This window comes from Delphinus delphis, chromosome 18 (assembly GCF_949987515.2).
Source record: "Delphinus delphis chromosome 18, mDelDel1.2, whole genome shotgun sequence".
Classification (NCBI taxonomy): domain Eukaryota; kingdom Metazoa; phylum Chordata; class Mammalia; order Artiodactyla; family Delphinidae; genus Delphinus; species Delphinus delphis.
The window spans coordinates 60,572,146-60,593,447 of record NC_082700.1 but is presented as its reverse complement, the minus strand read 5'-3'; the positions used below and the strand labels follow the sequence as shown (position 1 = coordinate 60,593,447).

Genomic DNA, 21,302 nt, shown 5'->3' with positions numbered 1-21,302 from the left:
ACTCTTCATTCTCCCATCTCTTCACTTTGGTGAGCTCAATCACCAAACCACCTAACGTCAACCTGCAGAAAACATTTTCCACTTTGCTAAAAAGCAGCGAAACTCAGATTCTTCTCCATAGTAAGGGATGATATTTATCAAAGCAGCTCAAAATATTTTAAAGGATATTACTAGATTCTAGGAAAAGCCATTTAAAATTGGAATTATTTTAAATATTAGCATACAAATATTAAAGGTGATGGAAGAATAAAATTCAGAATTGTAAAGAACAACTCCAAGCAAATTCTACACTTACTAGACAAAAATATTTGAGATAATGGTGGGAAGGGAGATAGAGAAAACTTAAGAAGTATGAATAATATGCAAAATGGGCAACTTTCCCACCAGATAATTTTTAAAAGGATAATTCTAACTCTTTATCATTTGACATGCATATACTCTTACGGTAATAATTTATATATGCATATCTTATAATACATTTTTGCCTAGTGCTTAGTGGATCAATTGTGGTTTACTAAGAAAATTCAAATGACAAATAATGTGTTCAATAAATGACTGTGGTGATAGTTGTGGTAGGAGCAGACACAACTGTATTAATAAGTAGTATTATTAATCTTACAAACACTCAGTAAATTCATTATTCCAACTGTCATCAATACTTCCATCAATAGTTTCAAATATCAGTTTGAGTCAATAAGACAAAAATATTTATGTATATATAAATAGCCTCACTATAAAAATAACATACATATTGACAATAACTAGGAATAAAATAAAAATTGAGTTCCCCCAACTAAGATATTTCTCTCTACCTAATTTGCCAGGCCACTAGAAATGTTCTTAGTGCCATCAGCCTAGAAAGATATGTTACGTATGCAAAATATTATTGATACCTAATTGAGCACTTACTATATATCGATCACACTTTTAAAGCCCTGTACATGTAGTCCCTTATCAAGTCCTCATAACAACTCTTTTAGGTTAATATAGTTTTTATCTCCATTTTACAGATGAGGAAACTGAGGCACATAGACATTAGGTAAATTATCTAAGGTCACAAAATAAGAGTTAGAGTTAAACCCAGAGGATGCAACCCCAGAGACCATACCTTAAGGTCTAGAGTGCAAAATAAAAGAAAAATCACCATCCAATCCATCAAAATATGACCCTGACTGACACCAAAAGACAAACGAACAAAAATCACATTAATTGAACATCAACCACAGATTAGGTACTATGCTGAAGAAATGTGTCTCAGTCTATTTAGACAGCTATAACAGAATACCATAAACTGGGTGGCTGATAAACGGCAGAAATTTACTTCTTACAGCTCTGGAGGCTGGGAAGTCCAAGATCAAGGAGCTAGCAAATTTGACCTTTGGTGAGGACTCACTTCCTGGTTCATAGGAGGATGTCTTCATGCTGCATCCTCATATGGCAGAAGGGGTGAGGGAGCTCCCTGGGACTTCTTTTATAAGGGCACTAATCCCATTCATCAGGGCTCCATCCTCATGACCTTATCATCTCCCAAACGCCCCACCTCCTAATATTATCTCATTGGGGATTAGGTTTGGATATATGAATTTAGGGGAGACACAAACATTCATTCTATAGAAACATGGTTACCAATATAAGACATAAATTCTGTTCTTAAGAAAGTAGCAATACTCGATGAATAGAGAATTCTGGGGACAGGACCTGCTAGTGAAGAAAAGATCCTGTGAAATGACTAAGAACTAATTTTGAATAGATGTAACAGAGATTATAGTGGACATTTAAAGCTATGAATATTCGATAACATTTTAAGTGGCAAGAAACTGCAAAGCACTGAAGAATTTTAAATTGCAGAATGACACATGAATATTATATTAAAATCTTAATCTGTTAAGTCACTGGGGATCAGCAGAGGAAAATGCTAAAGTAGTTAGTCCAGCCAAGAGGCTGTTGCAATAAAAAAAAAGAAAGTGTCAAGAGGAACAGGAAGAAAAAAGTAAATTTGAGAAGAAAAGCTCAATTTTAACTAACATGGAGAAGAAGAAATTTGAGTCATTGATGTCATTGAAGTTCTCAGTCTAAGACTCAGGGTAAAAATGATGATACCATGCATAGAAATGGGAAAGGTGGGATGAAGAGTTGTTTTTGAGAAAAGGATGAGAAATTTACATTCAAACATAATATTTAATGTGCTAGCAGGATACCCAGGTAGAAATATATATAGCAGGCAGCTGAGAGACAAGACTAGGTTAAGAATGAAACATTCAAAGAAACAAAAATAGAAAGAGGAAAGATACAAAGAGTGAGGGAAAAATGATCTTAGAATCAGGATGAGGGTCCACAACAAGGTGCCAGATACAAGGTGATGACAGGACAGTTCTAAGGATGGAGCTGCAAATGAAATGAATTAGTAGTATTTCTTTTTCCCTAAGAGCACACTCTTCATCAAACTGTGAGGCAGCATGAGAAAATGAAGTGCCATGCTATTACCACTTGACATCATCTCTCTTAACTTCCAGACGTGCCCTGAAAAAGGACACCCCAGTAAGACTGCAACACAAATAAACCAGAGTGAACTAAATTAATGTTCCTAAGCTTTCCACCAAAGGTCCATTAATCTGTTTCACAGTAAGGATTAAATGTATTAAATGCATGAAAAGACTATATTTAAAGCTGAAATTATAATAAATACTCAGAGAGACAGTATCTTCAAACGAAAAAACAGCAGGTAGTTCGTGATCACCAGGATAAGAGGCAACTCAAAGTAAAATTACACATAACGCAGGAATGTTTAATATGAAACCAGGTCCTGCCTCAAAGGGGTGATTGCTACAGAATTTCCTCTGCAAAACACTCAAATGAAGGATCAGTAAAGAAGAAATGTCCAAGCATACAGTCTCACAAAACACTCCACAACTAGCACCTTTAATCAAAAGATAATCTATTAAATATCACAACACTCCTTCAGTTCTTGTTTTGTTTTGTTTTTTTAGTGTAAGGTCATAGTTACCAGCACCTCATGGGAGCGATCAAAACTGGATTTGCAGACTTCTACAGTATGTTGACGATCACTTACAATAAAAATCAGAATGAGAAAGGGAAACTGAGAGGACCATTGAGCCAGGTAATAGAGTCAGTCTAATATATCCACACAGCAGGAACCAAATTAAAATGTAGATAGAATTCTAATATAGTCCAACTGTAAAGACTTGCTCCAGCAAACAGCTAATCCTGAAGATACAAAATTGGTTACATTAATTATTTTAGACATTTCTACATGTATAAACATGTAAGTTAAAAATAGCATCAAGATCACAGTATGTGAGATAAAAAGGGCAAAACACACATAAGTTAGAACCACTCTCTTACCTGATGCAAGATCAGGTCATAAAATAATACTTACATGATTCAAAAGAATGCAGATGATTTCAGTGGATCACAAATTATGTACTTAAATTCAATATGCCTTCTAATGGCATCTAAACTTTTCCTGAGAACAAAGCAGGTTGTAATCTGTTACTTTCCATCTTCCGTCTCCTGTCCAATTCTTTTTCCCCATTTCCTTTCCCAGCTGAGCTGTGATACCACTGTCAGTTTCAGCCGCTCTGGTAAGGAAAGGAAGATTTCTGTAGTAAAGAAGCACATTTCTGTAATTTCCAAGGGGCTGTTTGACAGAGATGGAAGGATCTTGTAGACAGGCCTTGCAGACAGCTGTCTGAAGGAAATCACTGTTCTGCTTCAGTTAAAAAAAAAAAAAAGAGGAAATAAAAAAGAGGAAGAAAAAAAGGAATGAAAGAAAAAAAGAAAGCATGTTCATGGATAAGGCACTAAGAGAAAACAGTTACAATGACATAATCAACCTACTACACTGTTAATCATCCTGGTCGTGGCAACGTAATAATAAAACGACTGAAAAGATTAACATAAGGGTAGATTCAAACCTAGGGTATTTATTTATTTTTCTGGAAAGATGAATCTGAATTTTTATATAAATAAGGTTTACAAAACCCTGAATGTAGTAAATTAGAAGAGGGTAACAGTGTTATTTAAACTTCTGAATAGAAAAGAAAAAGATACGATAACCTTTGAAATTTGAGTGAAATTTTTCAACTATAGAATTTGCTATTTGAAGCAAATTTGTAAAACTGATCATAATTTTAACCATAAAAAAAGCTTAAATATTGAATAGCAGAGGTTTTATTGGCTAAATTTTCTAATAAAAATGTAATAAAACTAGAAATAATAAGAATCTGATCATATCTTCAAAATTTTGAAACATATTTGTGTTGGTTTCCCAGGGCTGCAATAATAAAGCACCACGAACTGGATGACTTAAACAACGGAAATTGATTGTCTCACAGTCTGAAGACTTAAAAGTGTGAGATCAAGCTGTTCTCAGGGCTGGATCCTTCTAGGGACTGTGAGGGACAGTCTGTTTCATGCATCTCCTCTAGCTTCTGGGAGGCTCAGGCATTCCTTAGCTTGTAGATGGTGTGCTCCCATGTACATGTCTGTCTCTGTCAAAATTTGCCTTTTATATAGGACAACAATCATATAGCATTAGGGTCCACACTATTGACCTCATTTTAACTTAATAACCTCTATAAAGACGGTATTTCCAAATAAAGTCACATTCTGAAGTTAGGATTCCAACATTTCTTTATGGAGGGAACACAACTCAACCTACATCAACATTCTTTAGGGTAGATTAAAGTTTCATACAATATGCATTCTGTGCTCCCTGTGGGAGCATCAGTGAGCGCAATTCCATGATATCAGGCCTGGCCTCAGGACTCGCTTTGACAGATGAGATGTGAGTGGAAGCAACATGTACCCCTTCTGAGCAGAGACGGGGAGCCAAGACCATCTTTCCCTTGGTCACTATGGCAACATCATCCCAGATAGGGCTGCTCCTTTAGCCCGAGCAGGAAAAGTCATCACGTACACATAAAGGACATGGAACCTCCTTGTGGATGTAAGCCACTGATATTTTGGGGGTAATTAAAACTACAGTAAACCTAGTCAAATCTATCCCAAAACCCTCTAGATTACCTCAAAGAAGAAAACCAAAGTAAAAAAAAAAAAAAAAAAAAAAGGTAAAATTTCAGACTGTCGAAAAGAACACTTCATAGTAAAATCTATGCGCTACAGCAAAGCTGTAACCAAAGGAAAATGCATCCCCTAAAATACATTCATTACCAAAGAAGAAAACTGTAAAAGTTCAAAGAAAGTAATAATCATCTTAAGAAATCAGAAACATATGAAAGAAAAATTTTTTAAAGTAGCAAGAGAGAGTTTTAAAAGATTAAAACAGACCTTATTAAAAACAAAAGGGTAAAGGATAACTAAATCTAAAAGAACGTTCTAGAAAAACAGTATCAACATAAACAAAACCCTTATTAGGACAGACGTCATGAGACAAAGAAAAGAAGCTAGAGAAAAGAGAAAGTGGGAGAGAAATGACAGCATAAAGAGGATGGAAATTTAAGAAAGGTAAGAAAGACAGAAGCAAAATTAGGAATGAGAAAGGACACAAACACAGACTCTTGGGAAATTAAATACTCTTCAAGCTTACTTCCCAACATTCCCAGCTCCCACACTTGGCTGTGGCCTTAGGGGAGTACTCGTGGGCCCTTTAACTCTCCAGACCTTCTTCTTCACTAGGGAGAGTAATCAATCACCTGACCTTTGTTCTTCCCTTGATATCACCATTTTCAGAATTTCTTTCCTAATCTTCTTCCCCAGCAATCCACATCAGATGTCATATCTGAGATCTTATCTTATATCCTGAAAGGTATCTTTAAATCCTTAAAACACACTGAAAGGTAATCGTCTATTTCCAGTCATAGATTTTAAGCTTGTTGAAAGCAGTCATCATTTTCAGTCCTGTCTCTAGATGAAAGACAGGCGGCCCTCGTTTTGCACAGTTCTCTGGTAACTAAGACCAATGGAGCCATGTCAGTCAAGGACCCAGTTCAGATGGGCATGAGTTTCAGTTACACAAAATTGTGCAAATCGAGGACTGCCTGAATACAGTTAAGTGCCCAGTATTTGACATATACTAAGTAAAATATTGACGAAGGAATGGATGGATTCTCTAGAGCAGCTTACACACAGACTTGGAGTTGAACAGAATTTTCAAAAAAAAAAAATTTACTAAAAATTAAGATAGAAATAAGGAAAATGAGGACAACATAAATCAGTCCCTGAGAGTATTCTCTTGCAAGACTCAACATTGATCCTGGGTTCCTTCTCTTCCTAATCCCACCCCACAGTCATTCAGTTACCCAGTCTTGTTAAAATTATCTTCTAAATATACTTAGAATTTCTTTCTCCCCTATTCTCTATCATCATGAACAAAACTCAGTCCTTTTTTTCTCTCATTCAGACTATTAGATAAACTAACTGGTCATACTACAACCAAAAGAAATCAGCCAAAATCTTAACTCAATATTTAATAAATACATACTAAAAAACAGTTTTAAAAACTTTTAACATATTTCAATTCTTGAAAGCATTTCAAACAAAGAGACACTGAAATTTGTCCTTACTGAAAAAAGCAAGAGAAGAACTGAGTAAACAGTGAGATCTCAAACGATGTTTATGATTTAACTTTTATTTAGTTTAACTCAAATTCTGGGAAGAAGCTTTTGATGAAGCTACCATATTTATCTGAATAAATTTATACTGCCTACTAGAATGCACTGAAATTGAGAGGGTCTATGATTAACAGCACTTAGATTTGATGGAATATTCAATAGATTCACAGGGGTGACTTATTTAATAAATTTTGCCTTAGGGAAAAAATTAAAGAAAAGTTCTTTAAATGAAGGCAGAAAAGACAGAACCTGTGAAAATCTTTGGGTTGAAACATTTAGACATTTTAATACAAAAATATTACAACAATATTTTGCCTATGGATGCCCAACTGCTCAGCACAGTGTGTTGAATAGGAATTCATTCCTCCATTGAATGGCTTTTGCACCTATCAAAAATCAATTGGGCATAATTTTGTGGGTCTATTCTGGGGCTCTTTAATCGGTTCTATGTGTCTATCCCTCTGCCAACGCCACACTTTCAATTAATGTAGCTATATAGTAAGTCTCATTGTCTGGTTGAGTGATTCCTCCCACTTCACTCTTCTTTGTCCAAGTTGTTTAAGCTATTTCAGGTCCTGTGCCTTTCCATATAAATTTTAGAAAAAGCCTGCATAGGTCACACAAAGTCTGCTAGGATTTTGATAAAAATTATGTTAAACCTATAGAGTAATTTAGGTAAAAAGGTCATCTTTACTACGTTGAGTCTCCCAATTCATGAATATGGTATGTCTCTCCATTTATTCAGGTTCTTTGATTTTTTTTTTCCATCAGCATTTTCAGCGTACAGATCCTGTACAAGTTTTGGAAGGTTTATACCTAAGAATTTCACTTTCTTTCACTTTCCTTCTTCCTAGCTATTCTTCACATCCCCCAGATCTCTTAAAATGTATGAGGTTGGATGATACAATAATTATACAATCATATTCCCTTAAGCAATCACTCTAATGTGCTTCATGTGAACTCTTTGATTTTTATGTGTTCCAGTAAAATATATAGAATTGTTTGGTACATGTATTTTTAAGATACATATATGGTATTGTGCTACATACCTCATTCTCACTCTGCCCTTCTTCACTCTACCTTATGTTTTTAAAGTCTATTCCTGTCACTAGGTATGCATCCAGTTGATTACTCCTCATGATGCATACTATTCCATAATGCATTTCTGTGTATTTTTCTTACCTTTCCCTCAATTACAGACACCCAGACTGCCTCAACTGCCAGCTATTACAAGAAACACTGCAATTAATATGCATTTATATGTCCCCAAATGTTCTCTAAAAAATTTTCCAATATATATATATAAGCAGTAGAGAATCAGAAAGAAGAAAAAGAGGGAGAGAGAACACATATTTTTGCTAAGTGTTGTCAAATTGCTTTCCAGAATAGCTGCACCAGTGTAGGCTGACGATTATTAAATATATTCTTAATTTGCATTCGAAATATACGATCCCATTAAAATAACAAATACACTAAATATATTGCATAAGAGTTGCCAAATACAGAGATAATTTAATTTAAACCTACTATGAAGGTTCGTAATAAAAACAAATTAAGCAAATTGGCCTAGATCATCCTAAAGTATTGCCCTGAGACTACAGCTAGAAAGTAAGCATATTAAACCCAGATTTTAAAAATCATAACATGAACAGAGAATTTATTGTTCCTTCTTAAACCGCAGGACACCTCTGTCCACCCCTCTGACCCCTTTCCTAAATCACACTTTCCAGGGATTTCGTGTCCATCTCTCTCCATATTGTCTTTCCTCACATAAAGAGAAAACCCTCTAAAATGCCGCCCAGACAAGCAATAATAATATTTCACATTTCCAGCAGGTAGGAAGTACAACTATCAAATAGTGACATAATTTTATGGAACAATAATTAGCAACATTTGGACCAAAATAAAAATTATCTTAATGAACAGTACCCTCCAAAGTAGTTCAGTGAAATCTTAGATGAAACTTTTTGCCATATTCTACCAAGCACAAAACCTTTCACATTGCTCTGAAGACTATGCATTTACTTATTGATTCCATGCTGTTGTGAAAGGACCAATTTAAAGTTAGTGGCTCTATCTGAAAACTCACAAATGCATAATCTAAAGAAATGCCAAAGTAAACTGCATACATCCCCGAACGTGATCAAATGAATCTAGCAATATCAAAAATATCAAAAATATCAAAAGCCTTTCACATGTGAAGTTCTTCTCATTTGGCAAAGGATACTAAGAAGATTAAGGCTTTCGTTAAGCCACTGAATAGTTTTCCATGGACTCTGTCGCTTTGCACCAAACCTTAGATTTTGGTGTTTATGTTAGTTTCTACTACAGTGAGAGTCAAAATATTACAATTTAATACCATTTAATGAAATTCGAAATTACATCTGATTACCAGCTGGGCAGTAAAAAGAGTTTGCTTTAAAATGTACCAGTTATTATTCACCAAATAATTTCTCTCAATGGCTTGTCTTTACCATTAGAGAGCATGTGTGGCCATAACCCCACACACCTGCAATTTAACTCTTGGAAAGCCCATCGGGAGCAGGTCCAAGGAAGTCTGGATCACCAAGGCCCTTCTCCTGCCTGGCCACTGAGGCACTTCTGATAATGTGCCAATTGACTTTATGCAATTCCCCACTTACAGAAATTCCATTAGACAATTTTTACCCTGAGATGTTCTGCTGCCACTCAAATGTTAGGGAAAAAATATACACCACACGTAAAGGAAGAAGGATAGCTACCATCTACTGAGTGCTTATTACATACCAGGCATGATACTAGTTACTTTACTGGAATTACCATGACCAATTCTTATTAATTGCAACCTAGAAGAAGGTACTATTATTATCCCCATCCTACAAGCAAGGAAATGAAAGCCTAGATGCAGGTCTTGAGAGAGTATTCAAACTCAGGTTCTCTAACTCTAGAACCCTGTTCTTAAACTCTTAAGCATGTTGCCTATCTGATAACAATAACAAATGTTTTCCCATAACAAAGACCAATGTTTATTCTACTATAAAGTAGCTTCAGTTTATTCCTACTTATGGTAAAAAAATGAATATGCTTCATAAGTTAACATTCAAGTCAAGTTTACACCCTGAGGAGATGGAGTCAAAGAAATAGTACAAGAGGAAAATATTCTTCAAGGTGCAAAAGTTCAATTATCTTTGTTTATACTAAAGTTAGCCCACAGGCAGAATTACTCTGGCATAAAAGAAACACAGCACAGCTATCCAACAATTACCTTTTATTTACTGTTATGACTTTCTGGATCTTGAGATGCTGTTTCAAGCTCTTTGCCTTCTGCATGAGAGCTATAGCATATATATCCCATTTATTGCTAGATATATTTTATGCTAAAAGCATGAAGATATGCATGGATAATTTCCCATCATGAACAGCTACATTGAGGAATGGCTATAAAATTTAAGTCCTCTATTTGCCTGAAGAAAGAGAGGTATCTTATTTTCCATTATATCTTACCACTTTACCAATTAAATATTATGGACGATTGTTTAATATTTTAATCTTAATCTGCTCTTCCCCCAAGGCTATAGAGGGAAAAAAAGCTTAACTATTAAGAAAATTCTCACAGTTTTAATAAACTGTACTTTATAATTTACAATGAATTATTATATTATTTAAAATTTCAAATTAGACAATAATGCCACTTATATGAACTGTAAGTATTTCTAATTCATTAAGAGATGATATAATAAAGAGACATTATTGAAATTATTGATATTGTTTGGTAAACAGAACTTAGTTCATTTTTATTTATATAAAAATGTAAAATGTGCTCTTGGTGTTCTAAGAATTACCACCAAGACTTCAAATTTGAGTCTTAAGGGACTTAAGCTCATCACAGAACCTTACTTGCTGAGTTATTGACAAACAAAGATTTTATTTTCAATTTTATATAACCATGTTATACCTTTTATAATTAAAATAAGTTTAAAATAAATTTTTCATATATAAACTCATGATTTTGCCCATAATTTCTATTATGCAACTTTATTCTAAATACTTTCTCTCACTACATGCTTTCTCCAGTCCATTCTCAAAGTTTGTTTACAAATTTCATTCAAGTCAATCTTACTTATTTGTGTGTTATTCATTTCTTTATAAAGCCCTTCACTTTAAATTACGCTAAGTATTGAAAATAGGTTTCATTGGATAGAATCATGAGTTATTCTATCAAAATTAATTTTATTTTCATACTTAGATATATGTTATTGAAACAACATCTCTTTGTCTGTTTGACTTACTTCACTCAGTATGACAGTCTCTAGGTCCATCCATGTTGCTACAAATGGCATTATTTTGTTCTCTTTTAAGACTGAGTAATATCACATTGTATATTATATTGTTTATATGTGGAATCTAAAAAAAGGCTACAAATGAACTCATCTACAAAACAGAAATAGAGTCACAGATGTAGAAAATAAACTTATGGTTCCCAGGGGTAAGAGGGAGTAGGGATAAACTGGAAGATTGGGATTGACACATACACACTACTATATATAAAATAGATAACTCATAAGGACCTACTGTAGAGCACAGGGAACTCTACTCAATACTCTGTAATGGCCTATATAGGAAAAGAATCCAAAAAGAGTGGATATATGTATATGTATAACTGATTCACTTTGCTGTACAGCAGAAACTAACACAACATTGTAAATCAACTATACCCCAATTAAAAAAAAAAAGAAAGAAAGAAACACCTCTACTACTTTACAGAGCTGGGCCGTAGGGAGGAGCTGGATGTCGCCTGGCTCTTCCACACCATTACTCTTGTCAGTGATCAACCTCCTCCAATATGTTTATGGCGTAGATTGTGGTGATGGTTTCACAGGTGTATACTTATCTCCAAATTGTTTGTATCAAGTTTTATACAGGAAATACAGCTTTTTGTTTATCAATCATACCTCAACAAAGTGGTTTTAAAAAAAATATTTAAAAATTAGAGCTTCCCTGGTGGCGCAGTGGTTGAGAGTCTACCTGCCGATGCAGGGGACACAGGTTCGTGCCTCGGTCCGGGAAGATCCCACATGCCGCGGAGCGGCTGGGCCCGTGAGCCATGGCCGCTGAGCTTTCCCATTTGGGCCGCTTTCCCAAATGGGCCGCTTTCCCATTTCCCACCACAGCTATTCAAAACTTCACCACCATACACACACTTCCTATTCCATTTTACACCATCCCCTAGAGCTCCAGCAGGGTTCACTGTCCCTAAGCACATTGCCATAGAGGGTGATCACCCCCAAACTTGGGGTTCAACCAGTAAGGCAGAGGAAAAACAAAAGGTTTTCATGTGGCATATGCCACACAACAACCATAGTGAGACACAAATTAATATCTCACGATAAACTACTACTTATGAGGTAGTACGCAAAATGTGAAAAGACACGTTGAGTTTTAAAATAATTTCTTTAATATTTTAATAATGCCAATATTTTATCTTTCTTTTAAAATTATATAAATAAATTGATCATTAAATCATAGCATTACCTAGCTTAGATAAAATTTTGTAGGGCCTTAAAATACATTGGACATTTAATAGAGACAAATCACCCTTCATGAAACTAAATATGTTGACTCAAAAGTAGCTATTAAAAAAATGATCTATCAAAAGAGCTGGTAAGTGCATCAAGGGTATATTTCAACAGAATTTGTTAATGAAATTTATAATCAGTAAAAATATATAATGAAATTATTACTTTTACTGTAATTGTATTCTTCACATTAAATAATATATTCAAAGGATCCCTCAATCTTTACCTTTCTACCAGCCTCTTATAAACAGGGAAATACCCTACTTTCAATATTAAACCTGCTTACTGTTAGAAATATTAATTCTAACAGTATTAGAATTTCCCTCTTATAAACAGGGAAATACCCTACTTTCAATATTAAAACTGCTTACTGTTAGAAATATTAATATTAAGACACACACTGACAAAATATATTAGCTGACATCATCAAAAAAAATCCACATTCAGATGTTAAATGCACAAAGCTAATCTGGGGGTGGGGGAAAGCATGAATTTCACTTTTAATATCATGTACATTTTAGATTGCATTATCAACATAATGAAAAAGTTTGTTCATGGAGTAAAAGGTTTTTAAAAGAATTCATAAATATTACATTACAAAGTGAGTGTCAACCACACATTAGTGACATCACAAGTTTCCCTTGAAGTTTACTGCCACACAATATTTAGAAAAATTTGATATTAATTCAGCTTATTTTCTTTTTTCTATATTTAGTTATAAGAAAAATATTTTAAAGAAAACATATTTTGAATCTTCTAAAAATGCCTGATTAACTTTAATAGCCTATTACTACTTTTGGAAGTAAACACTTCTAAGATAAATGAGCTCTGTTTCAAAAGTAGTTAATAATTAATTGTTTCTTTCTTTCCATAGATTACTAATATTATCAACATTAACATTTGAAAATATAAAACAGACTCAATTTAAATACTAGGAAAAAAAAGATTACATACCTTGCCTACACTTTATAAAAGGTCACTGTACTTTGCATGAATGTGGGATTTAGGAAATTCATTGTTTCTAAAATATCTAATAGACAATAGGTTGATCAACAAGTACTAAGTTTAGAGAGTAGAATGGTGCTTAGCAGGGGCTGGAGGGCGGAGAAATGACCCTGGTCAAAGAATACAAACTTCTAGTTACAAAATGATTAAGTTCTGGGGATATAATGAACATCACTGTGATTACAGTTAACAGTACTGTAGTATATACTTGAAAGTTGCTGAAAGAGTAGATCTTAAATGTTCTTGCTGCAAAAAAGAACTGGTAATTATGTGACTTGATGGAGGTGTTAGCTAACAACACAGTGGTACCGATGCTGCAATACGTAAGAGTATCCAATCAATGGGTTGTACACCTTACATTTACACAATATCAATTATATCTCAATAAAGCTGGGGAAATTTTTAACATAAAAAGATAAAAGGTTTTTTAACCTAAAACAAAAGTATTTCTTTTAAATTCACCCTCAGAGCCACGTGACGGTTGCTATCTCCATGCTCATATAATAAACGTAAGGAACCAGAAGATCCCCTCATCTCACCATCTGAGAAGAGCAGAGTATCACACAAGGAAGTGGGAGACACGAGGGCCAGAGAGAATGATGTGAGGATGGTAGTTCCATGGATTGATGGTGGAGGGTGGGCTAGAAAACACTTGCAAACACAGGAATCCGTGTTCAATTTGAAATTATTTGTGATTTTTAGACTTCACCTTCCTTTATCACCATCATCTCATAAAATTTATTTTATACATACAACTTAGGTTAATGTGTGTACGTGTATGTGTGTGTCTATGGAGTGGTAATTAAGAAAAAAATTTTCATATGAAATTAATATGATAGAAAAGAGACACAAAAGCAAATGAAAGAAAGCAGGGAAGCAGAGGCAGTAGTAACCATGAGACTGCAGACTGTGGAAATGTGCAGAAAACTTCTGGAGAGCTTGAACTGCCATAGAATATGGAAAGGAATTTGAATTATTTTAGCTAAAACTTTAAGACGTGGCAATATCTGTACCTAGAAGAAAATTTTTAATACATACAGAAACACAACATGGTACATATCTCCTAAGTGTGTATACAGATTCACAAGACATATTCATAAGAGAAAATAAAGAACACGCAAAATAAAGAAGAATTTTTGGAAAGACATTCAGACACCCCAGTAATTAGGAAACTGCACGTTTTGAAAACAAGATACCATTTCACATCTATCAGTTCATCAAATTTTATTTTAAAATTCTTTTTTAATTAAAAAATTTTTTTAGAATTTTTTTTTAAATTCTGACAATAATTTCAGAATTATTGGGAAGTGTTGGGAAGGATGTGGAATAAGGACAAAGCACACCAACTGCTTGTGGGAGTTTAAATAGGTTCAGCTCCTTAGAAGAGTAATTCTGCAAAATATCTGGTCAAGTTGATGAGGTCACAGCCTATAAGCCACAATTTCACTTCTACATATAAACCCTAGAGAAACACATGCCCTCGGAGACATGAACAAGAATGTTTGTTGCAGCACTACAAGTGCAAATATAAGTTGGGAATTATTAAAATATCCATCACAGGGAGGGTAAATAAATGCCACAGATCTATAAAAAGAAATTGTATAAATCAATTCACACAGATGAATAAGAGATAGGGGGACAGATAAATCTCAAAAACATAGCTAGTTGTAACCTCCCACGTGTCCTGGCCTTTACTCAACACATAGTTACCTTTTAAGAATCATCCCTTGTGATCCCTCATGTAAAAGTAAGATTAAACTAATATGAAGATAACAAAATGATAAAGACCCTGATGAAATGCCAACTCATCTTCTAGGCAATAAATGCACAGTTCTCACATTGAAAAGATTTAACTGAAAATGGGCTTCCCTGGTGGCGCAGTGGTTGAGAATCTGCCTGCTAATTACAGGGGACACGGGTTCAAGCCCTGGTCTGGGAGGATCCCACATGCCGCGGAGCAACTGGGACCGTGAGCCACAACTACTGAGCCTGCGCGTCTGGAGCCTGCGCTCCGCGACAAGAGAGGCCGCGATAGTGAGAGGCCCGCGCACCGCAATGAAGAGTGGCCCCCGCTTGCCACAACTAGAGAAAGCCCTCACACAGAAACGAAGACCCAACACAGCAAAAATAAATTAATTAATTTAAAAGAAAAAAAAGAAATAGAAAAGCCTGATTGTGCAAAATAATTAAGAGAAAGGTACAACTTTAAAAAAAAAAAGACTTAACTGAAAATGTATTTAATATAAAATCAAGAAAGAATTGCTTAGCCTACCATAAGCAGGTTATTGTGCTTTCTAGGTAAGATTATCATAGCAATAGGTGATATTATCATAACCTATCATCAGTCAGAATTAAAACAACTGAAAGTTTACTTCCTAAAACTTAAAAAAGAAATATGGCAAAGTAACCTCTTAGTTCTACACTTCAATGTGTTTCCACACTTAGTTCTACGCTTTTCAATTTTTTTTGCTTCATGCAAAGCAAGCTTTATTTCCAGCTGAAAAGTAATTTAAGCTCTGGAACTTTCATCTAGAATATATTAAAATTAGTCATTTTCATAATTAATAGCAGCTTGCTGACACAGATTCAAAAGAAAAAATTTTTTAACGTTTCAGAGATACAGGACAGTTGGATAAAGACCAATTGCACTGGTGGCTGCCGTGTGAGATAACACACTAAACCACGCGCTGCTTCAAACCAAGGGGAAAATGCAATCACATTCAGAATACACCACCGACAGAAACATTATAACGTGCTCCTTCCTGGTTACTGGGAGCCGGGGGTGGGAGGGGTACGCCATGAAGCTTGTAGGATCTTGAACCCAGGCCCTCGGCAGTGAAAGTGCTGAGTCCTAACCACTGGAAAGCCAGGGACTTCCCTCCTTCCTAGCTTATAAAATCAGTAAACAAATGCTGGCGTATCAGAAGCCTGAAGGAGCCAATAAAAGTAAAATAGCTTGAAAATTTGGGCAACGTACCATCTAAGCACCTGGCGGTGCCGGCACTTAGTAGGTACTCAACAGAGATATTAAATGCATGAAGGGAAGGGAAGGATGAAGGGGGAGAGGGAGAGCAGAACTCTTTCATTTTATTTCAGAACCAGCTTCCTGCTAAGTATCATTCATTCATTTATCCATGTATTCATGCAGTTCAGTTAATTACATTTACTGCATATCTGCTCTAGGTCTAGAGAAAGAGAAAAGCCAACACGTCTCCTCAACACTGCCAGTCTAAGGCTACCTGTTCTCTTACCCTTGGGCCTTTGATCAGGTAATTCTCAGTGTTAGAAATAACACTGTTCCTTTATCCTTGCACATAATGCTCTTCCAAGGGATAATTTTAAATATCGTTCACCTCTGTAAAGCATAACAAAAGTGAACAAACTAAGATTAATGTACTCCAGGCTTACTATTGTAACATTTATATAAATCTACTCATCTTCTCATACGTTAAGGTATTCAAATATTCACTACATCCTTGTGCCTTCGACTATATGTATGTGGATATGTACATACATTTTACACCAGTTTTACAGTAGCTATACACTAGCTATACACTTCACAGTAGGTAATATCTGTTAGTGTAAAAGAGGACAATACTTTAATTACATTCACATTCTCACTCTTAATTTACCTGCTTTTTAAACAAAGATATTTAATTTTGAACACATTCCTATATTTCATTAAAAATAGGAATGTAATTTTTATTAAAGTCCTAAATCTAACATTTCAACCCAAGAGGACAAGCTTACCAATCTTTCAGGTACTTTTAATCAAGAATGAAAATTTAATTAGCCCAGAGAATGAAATCATCAACAAAAATATTAACTCCTTCTTGTTCTAGATATCATTCTAGATATCGTTCACCTTACTGAGTCTTTTGTGATAATGCACTTTTTAAATGCCATATAAAAAACCGGAAACTTCCAGAATAAAGACTTAGTATATACCATATATTTTAGAAATATGTGAGCTATTTGAAGATGAGAGAAATAGGAAAAGATCTATCTCTAAGGAAAGATAAAACTTCTTAACCTTATCTTTATAACGTTTAAACAAAAGATAAGCTTCTGTATTCTCCCAAATATTCCTGCAGTTTATTTTTGAAAATTATGCTGAAAATTTTGTATAGTTTTAAATTAAAGAAAACAAAAACTAAGCCCTATTCTCTTATTTAAACAGAGATTTTAAAACTGACAAATTTGAAAGCTGGGTAAGAGTTGCTTTTTTACAGTGGTTGACACATTCTCTGTCAACTTCCTCTATTTCTTCAGGAGTCACACCAAACTTTAGTGTATAAATAAATAAACATTTATAAAAAATATTTGCAAAATGTTTTCTTTTCTTTTTTAAAGTATGATCTCTATTTTTATATATTTATTTTTTATACAGCAGGTTCTTATTAGTTATCTATTTTATACATATTACTGTATACATGTCAATCCCAATCTCCCAATTCATCCCACCACCACCACCTCCTACCCCCCTGCAAAAGGTTTTCAAGGCAGGCAATCCCACACTCATAAAGCGGCTGAAGGGAAACAAACTCTTTCGCATTATTGCAGGCTGCCCGCTTTATTCATGAACGTAATCAAGCCCCTGAAAATGAAGAGCAGTCGTTGTCTGCACTGTGACGAAGCCAGCAGTCTCTGCGCAAACAGCACCACTCATTTATGAAGAGCAACAGACACAGGGATACCCGCTTGCTTCTTTCATCTCATCAGAGGCTGTATGCTACGTGAATGACAACCCACAGGACACAGTGAACCCCAGGTCGTACTTATGGGTTCTTCCAAAACCATATTTTTGTTTGCCTGTTTTATTTTCAGGAAACCTATAACACCTTAACTGAAAAAAGTAGAATTATCCCAGTAAGGAGGCTGATTCCAGTCCCAGTGATATTACCTTCCAGGGCTAAATTCCAGAGCTGAACGTGGGCTGTACGTGGAATAACCTTATGTCTTCTGGTACCAGCTGCCGGCACTGTCTCCTCTCTTCGGAGCAATCCCAGCCTCCCAGCAGCCTTTATCTTACAGTCGTGTGGGGTCCGCTACACCCACACACCCAAGCGATCATCCCCACCAGTCATATCCAAAGGTTTACTTCAAAAACATGCTGCCGAGGAACCCCATAAGATCTATGAGAGAAGGGACCATACTACATCCCAGTCCAAAGTCTTTTATAACCCACAATATGGCTAAAAGGACAGGGTAGTACTGCTGAAGTAGCAAATAGAAGTGAAATATTAAAAAATAAAAAGATCGAAATGTAGCACATCTACTTACATGACTTAAGCAGTGAAATGATTTCCTCCATTAAATTGCTCTCAAGCAGACTAAGTTTCCCACTAAAATGTATTAGCTTCTTTCTTCTTAGGAAACACAAAGGCTGATTTGTGTTCAGACATTTTCATCACATAGAAACTAGACAGAGGGCTTTACTTATTGATAAAGTAGCCTGTTCAGTTATGATACAGCAAATGTGATCTCTCAAATGGCTTTTAGCACATGTATTTAGCTTGTTTTTATGGAACTAAGCCTAAAGCTACTTATTCTATTCATTAAATTAAAAGCAGGTATTCTTGTAAGAGAATTTGTTCCAGTAAAGTTAGTCTTTAGGAAAATTTCTTCTAAAGCTGTCTTGCCTTCTCATGATTCTTAAATAAAATTGATATGTCACAAAGGGAGAACATGACAATTTATTATAACAAATTATATTTAAGAAAGGCCCTACTTTTTTCACTTTTGTAATTGATACTTAAATACACAGCAAAACTCACCCTGTTAAATATATCAGGTGCAATTTACTAAACAAAAAATAACAAAAGTTATACATAATATTAACTGACACTCCAGTAGAGATAATCTCATGTCCTTATACTACTGATCAATTGTCGCCAAACTTTTAGCAATATCACCAAAAGTTTTCAGCAGCCTAAACCCGTGTTAAAAGTCTAAACATTCCAGGTTTTAGATTTTTCCCAATCTTTTGAATTTCATGTGCTCTATCTTGATCAATTTATCCAACAATATGTGAAAAGGTTTTTAGAGTATATTTGAAGACAGAAGAAAATGTTCAACTACGATTCACTGAGTCCCTATGTGAACTGCTGGCGCTTTCTTTCACCTACATGGTTAACACTGCTCTCCAAAAAGGTAGGTTTGACTTGTCATGATCTTCTTCGGCCATACCTTCTTACTTGGAGGGATTTAGTTTTGACATTAAAACATGAGAAATCATAATGAAGCTTCCCTGTTCAAAAATCTTTAATCATTCTCTCAAACTCAAGTTGATGTTTCAAGTTTTCTTTCACGTGAGTCCAACTTACCTGTTCAAGTATATGGTCCACAATTCCCATCTACATCTCCCTGTTCTGGTAAGGTTGATTTATTCACTGCCCCCTTTATCTCTAAACTGTATTTTCCATATTGTACACACTATCATTTTCATAAGAAAAAAATCATTACATCACTTTCTGTGGGTGGTTAATATCTTCTAGTTCAGTCAGTTCAAGCCACCAATCTTTGCTTAAAAGGCATATCAATATATTTGCCTCCAACAATTTCACATGAATAGATTCCATAACATAAATAAGGTTGTTTTCTAAGACATCTAAAAATATTACTGGATTAAAACATCTTCAAATCTGACATGTCACAATTTCTATAAAAAAATCATCAATTCATCATGAACTACATTTTAATTCAACTTAAATTCTGTCCTGATTTATTATATGTATTTTATTTAATAAGTATAGTTTTAAAAACTAATCAGCTTTGTGATTTAGTTCTGTATGTAAACAAAGCACAAATTATTTAAATTGACATTAATATACTTATTTAAAAGGAATACTAGCAGAAGTTATATTTTGCATTGAACAAAAGCAATAATTTTCTTTGAAAAGCAGTGTAATCTAAACATTTTCATTCTAATAATACACAGAATAGCTAATGCTTTATAAAAGGAAAAATAAATTAAGCTATTTTATTGTAGCAATAAGGAATTGTACAGAGGAGATGACTAAAATAAGAAAAAGATCACCTGTTTTCCAATGTGTATTATAATTTTATAACCCATTCATTTTATTTCTGAATATATTGTTTGAATTAAGGTTGAGTTCTGGTCGTAGCTGACCCTTAAACATCCAATTAATATTTCTTATTTTACTATTTATCAGACTTGTCTACCCTTCGATATATCACACTGGTGTTCTTAGGAAAATCACATGAAGTAGTAGAGGAAAAAATTAGACAAATATTTTTTTAATTATATTTTTGAAAATGAATCTATCATTACCCAGTTAAAAGTGATGAGACTTTGTTTTATAGACTATTTTAATAGAATCTAATAATCATGTCTGTTCATACTGAAGTAAAACCATGGGTCAGAGTATTGCAGGATTTGGCAGAACCCCCAGAAAGGCATAAATTTCACTAACATTACAGAATCCCTACTCTAAGTCAATTTATATGCCCCAGAATAACCTCAGAAACAAGCTGTGACCGTCAGAAAAAGCTAAAACCTCATTTTATACCAGAATAATATGCAAAGACAAAGAAGTAAACCTAGACAAATTTACCAGTATAATAATAATAATAGGTAAATTACATAGCAAGATTTATGTTCAGTTTCAGAAGTGATACATTTACCTTGAAAGGCAGCTGTGTTTCGAGATATCAGAAACTTTAATGTAGAGCTGGATGTTTGAAGCACCTGCTGCATATCTTGGCGAGCTGCGATTTGATAACTTTCCTCCATCTTCCTGGTGCAACATGCAGGGTTTTTGGCTATGCAAACCTGAAGATCAGGCCCTGGAATACACAGAATATTTTTCATAATAATTACCTGTTCATTTAACAAACATTACATGTTACGTATCAGACATTAATGATCAGCACTGCACATTACAGGTTCATGTCCTATATGCCCACCAGAAAAACGATACCAGTGGGTTGACACCAGCCTTACGATACCCTGGATCCCACAGGAAGCTGTGTCAGAAACTGGCCCCATCCACCGGCAGGCAAAAAACACAAACAAAGGAAGGTTAAAAAATATGCTACTAAACAACAAATGGATCACTGAAGAAATCAAAGGAGAAATCAAAAAATACCTAGAGACAAATGAAAATAAAAACACAACAATCTAAAA

At 34.6% G+C, this 21,302-nt stretch overlaps 1 protein-coding gene across 4 annotated transcripts in view; it reads right to left on the bottom strand.

Annotated features, from left to right (window-relative positions):
* Positions 1-21,302, bottom strand: part of GPC5 (glypican 5) — a 1,355,126-nt gene that overhangs the window by 1,291,645 nt on the left and 42,179 nt on the right. For all 4 annotated transcript variants that reach the window (XM_059996229.1, XM_059996231.1, XM_059996232.1 and 1 more), the window contains exon 2: positions 20,801-20,962. In XM_059996229.1, the coding sequence (XP_059852212.1) occupies positions 20,801-20,962 (162 nt within the window). The remainder of the gene's footprint in view (positions 1-20,800; positions 20,963-21,302) is intronic.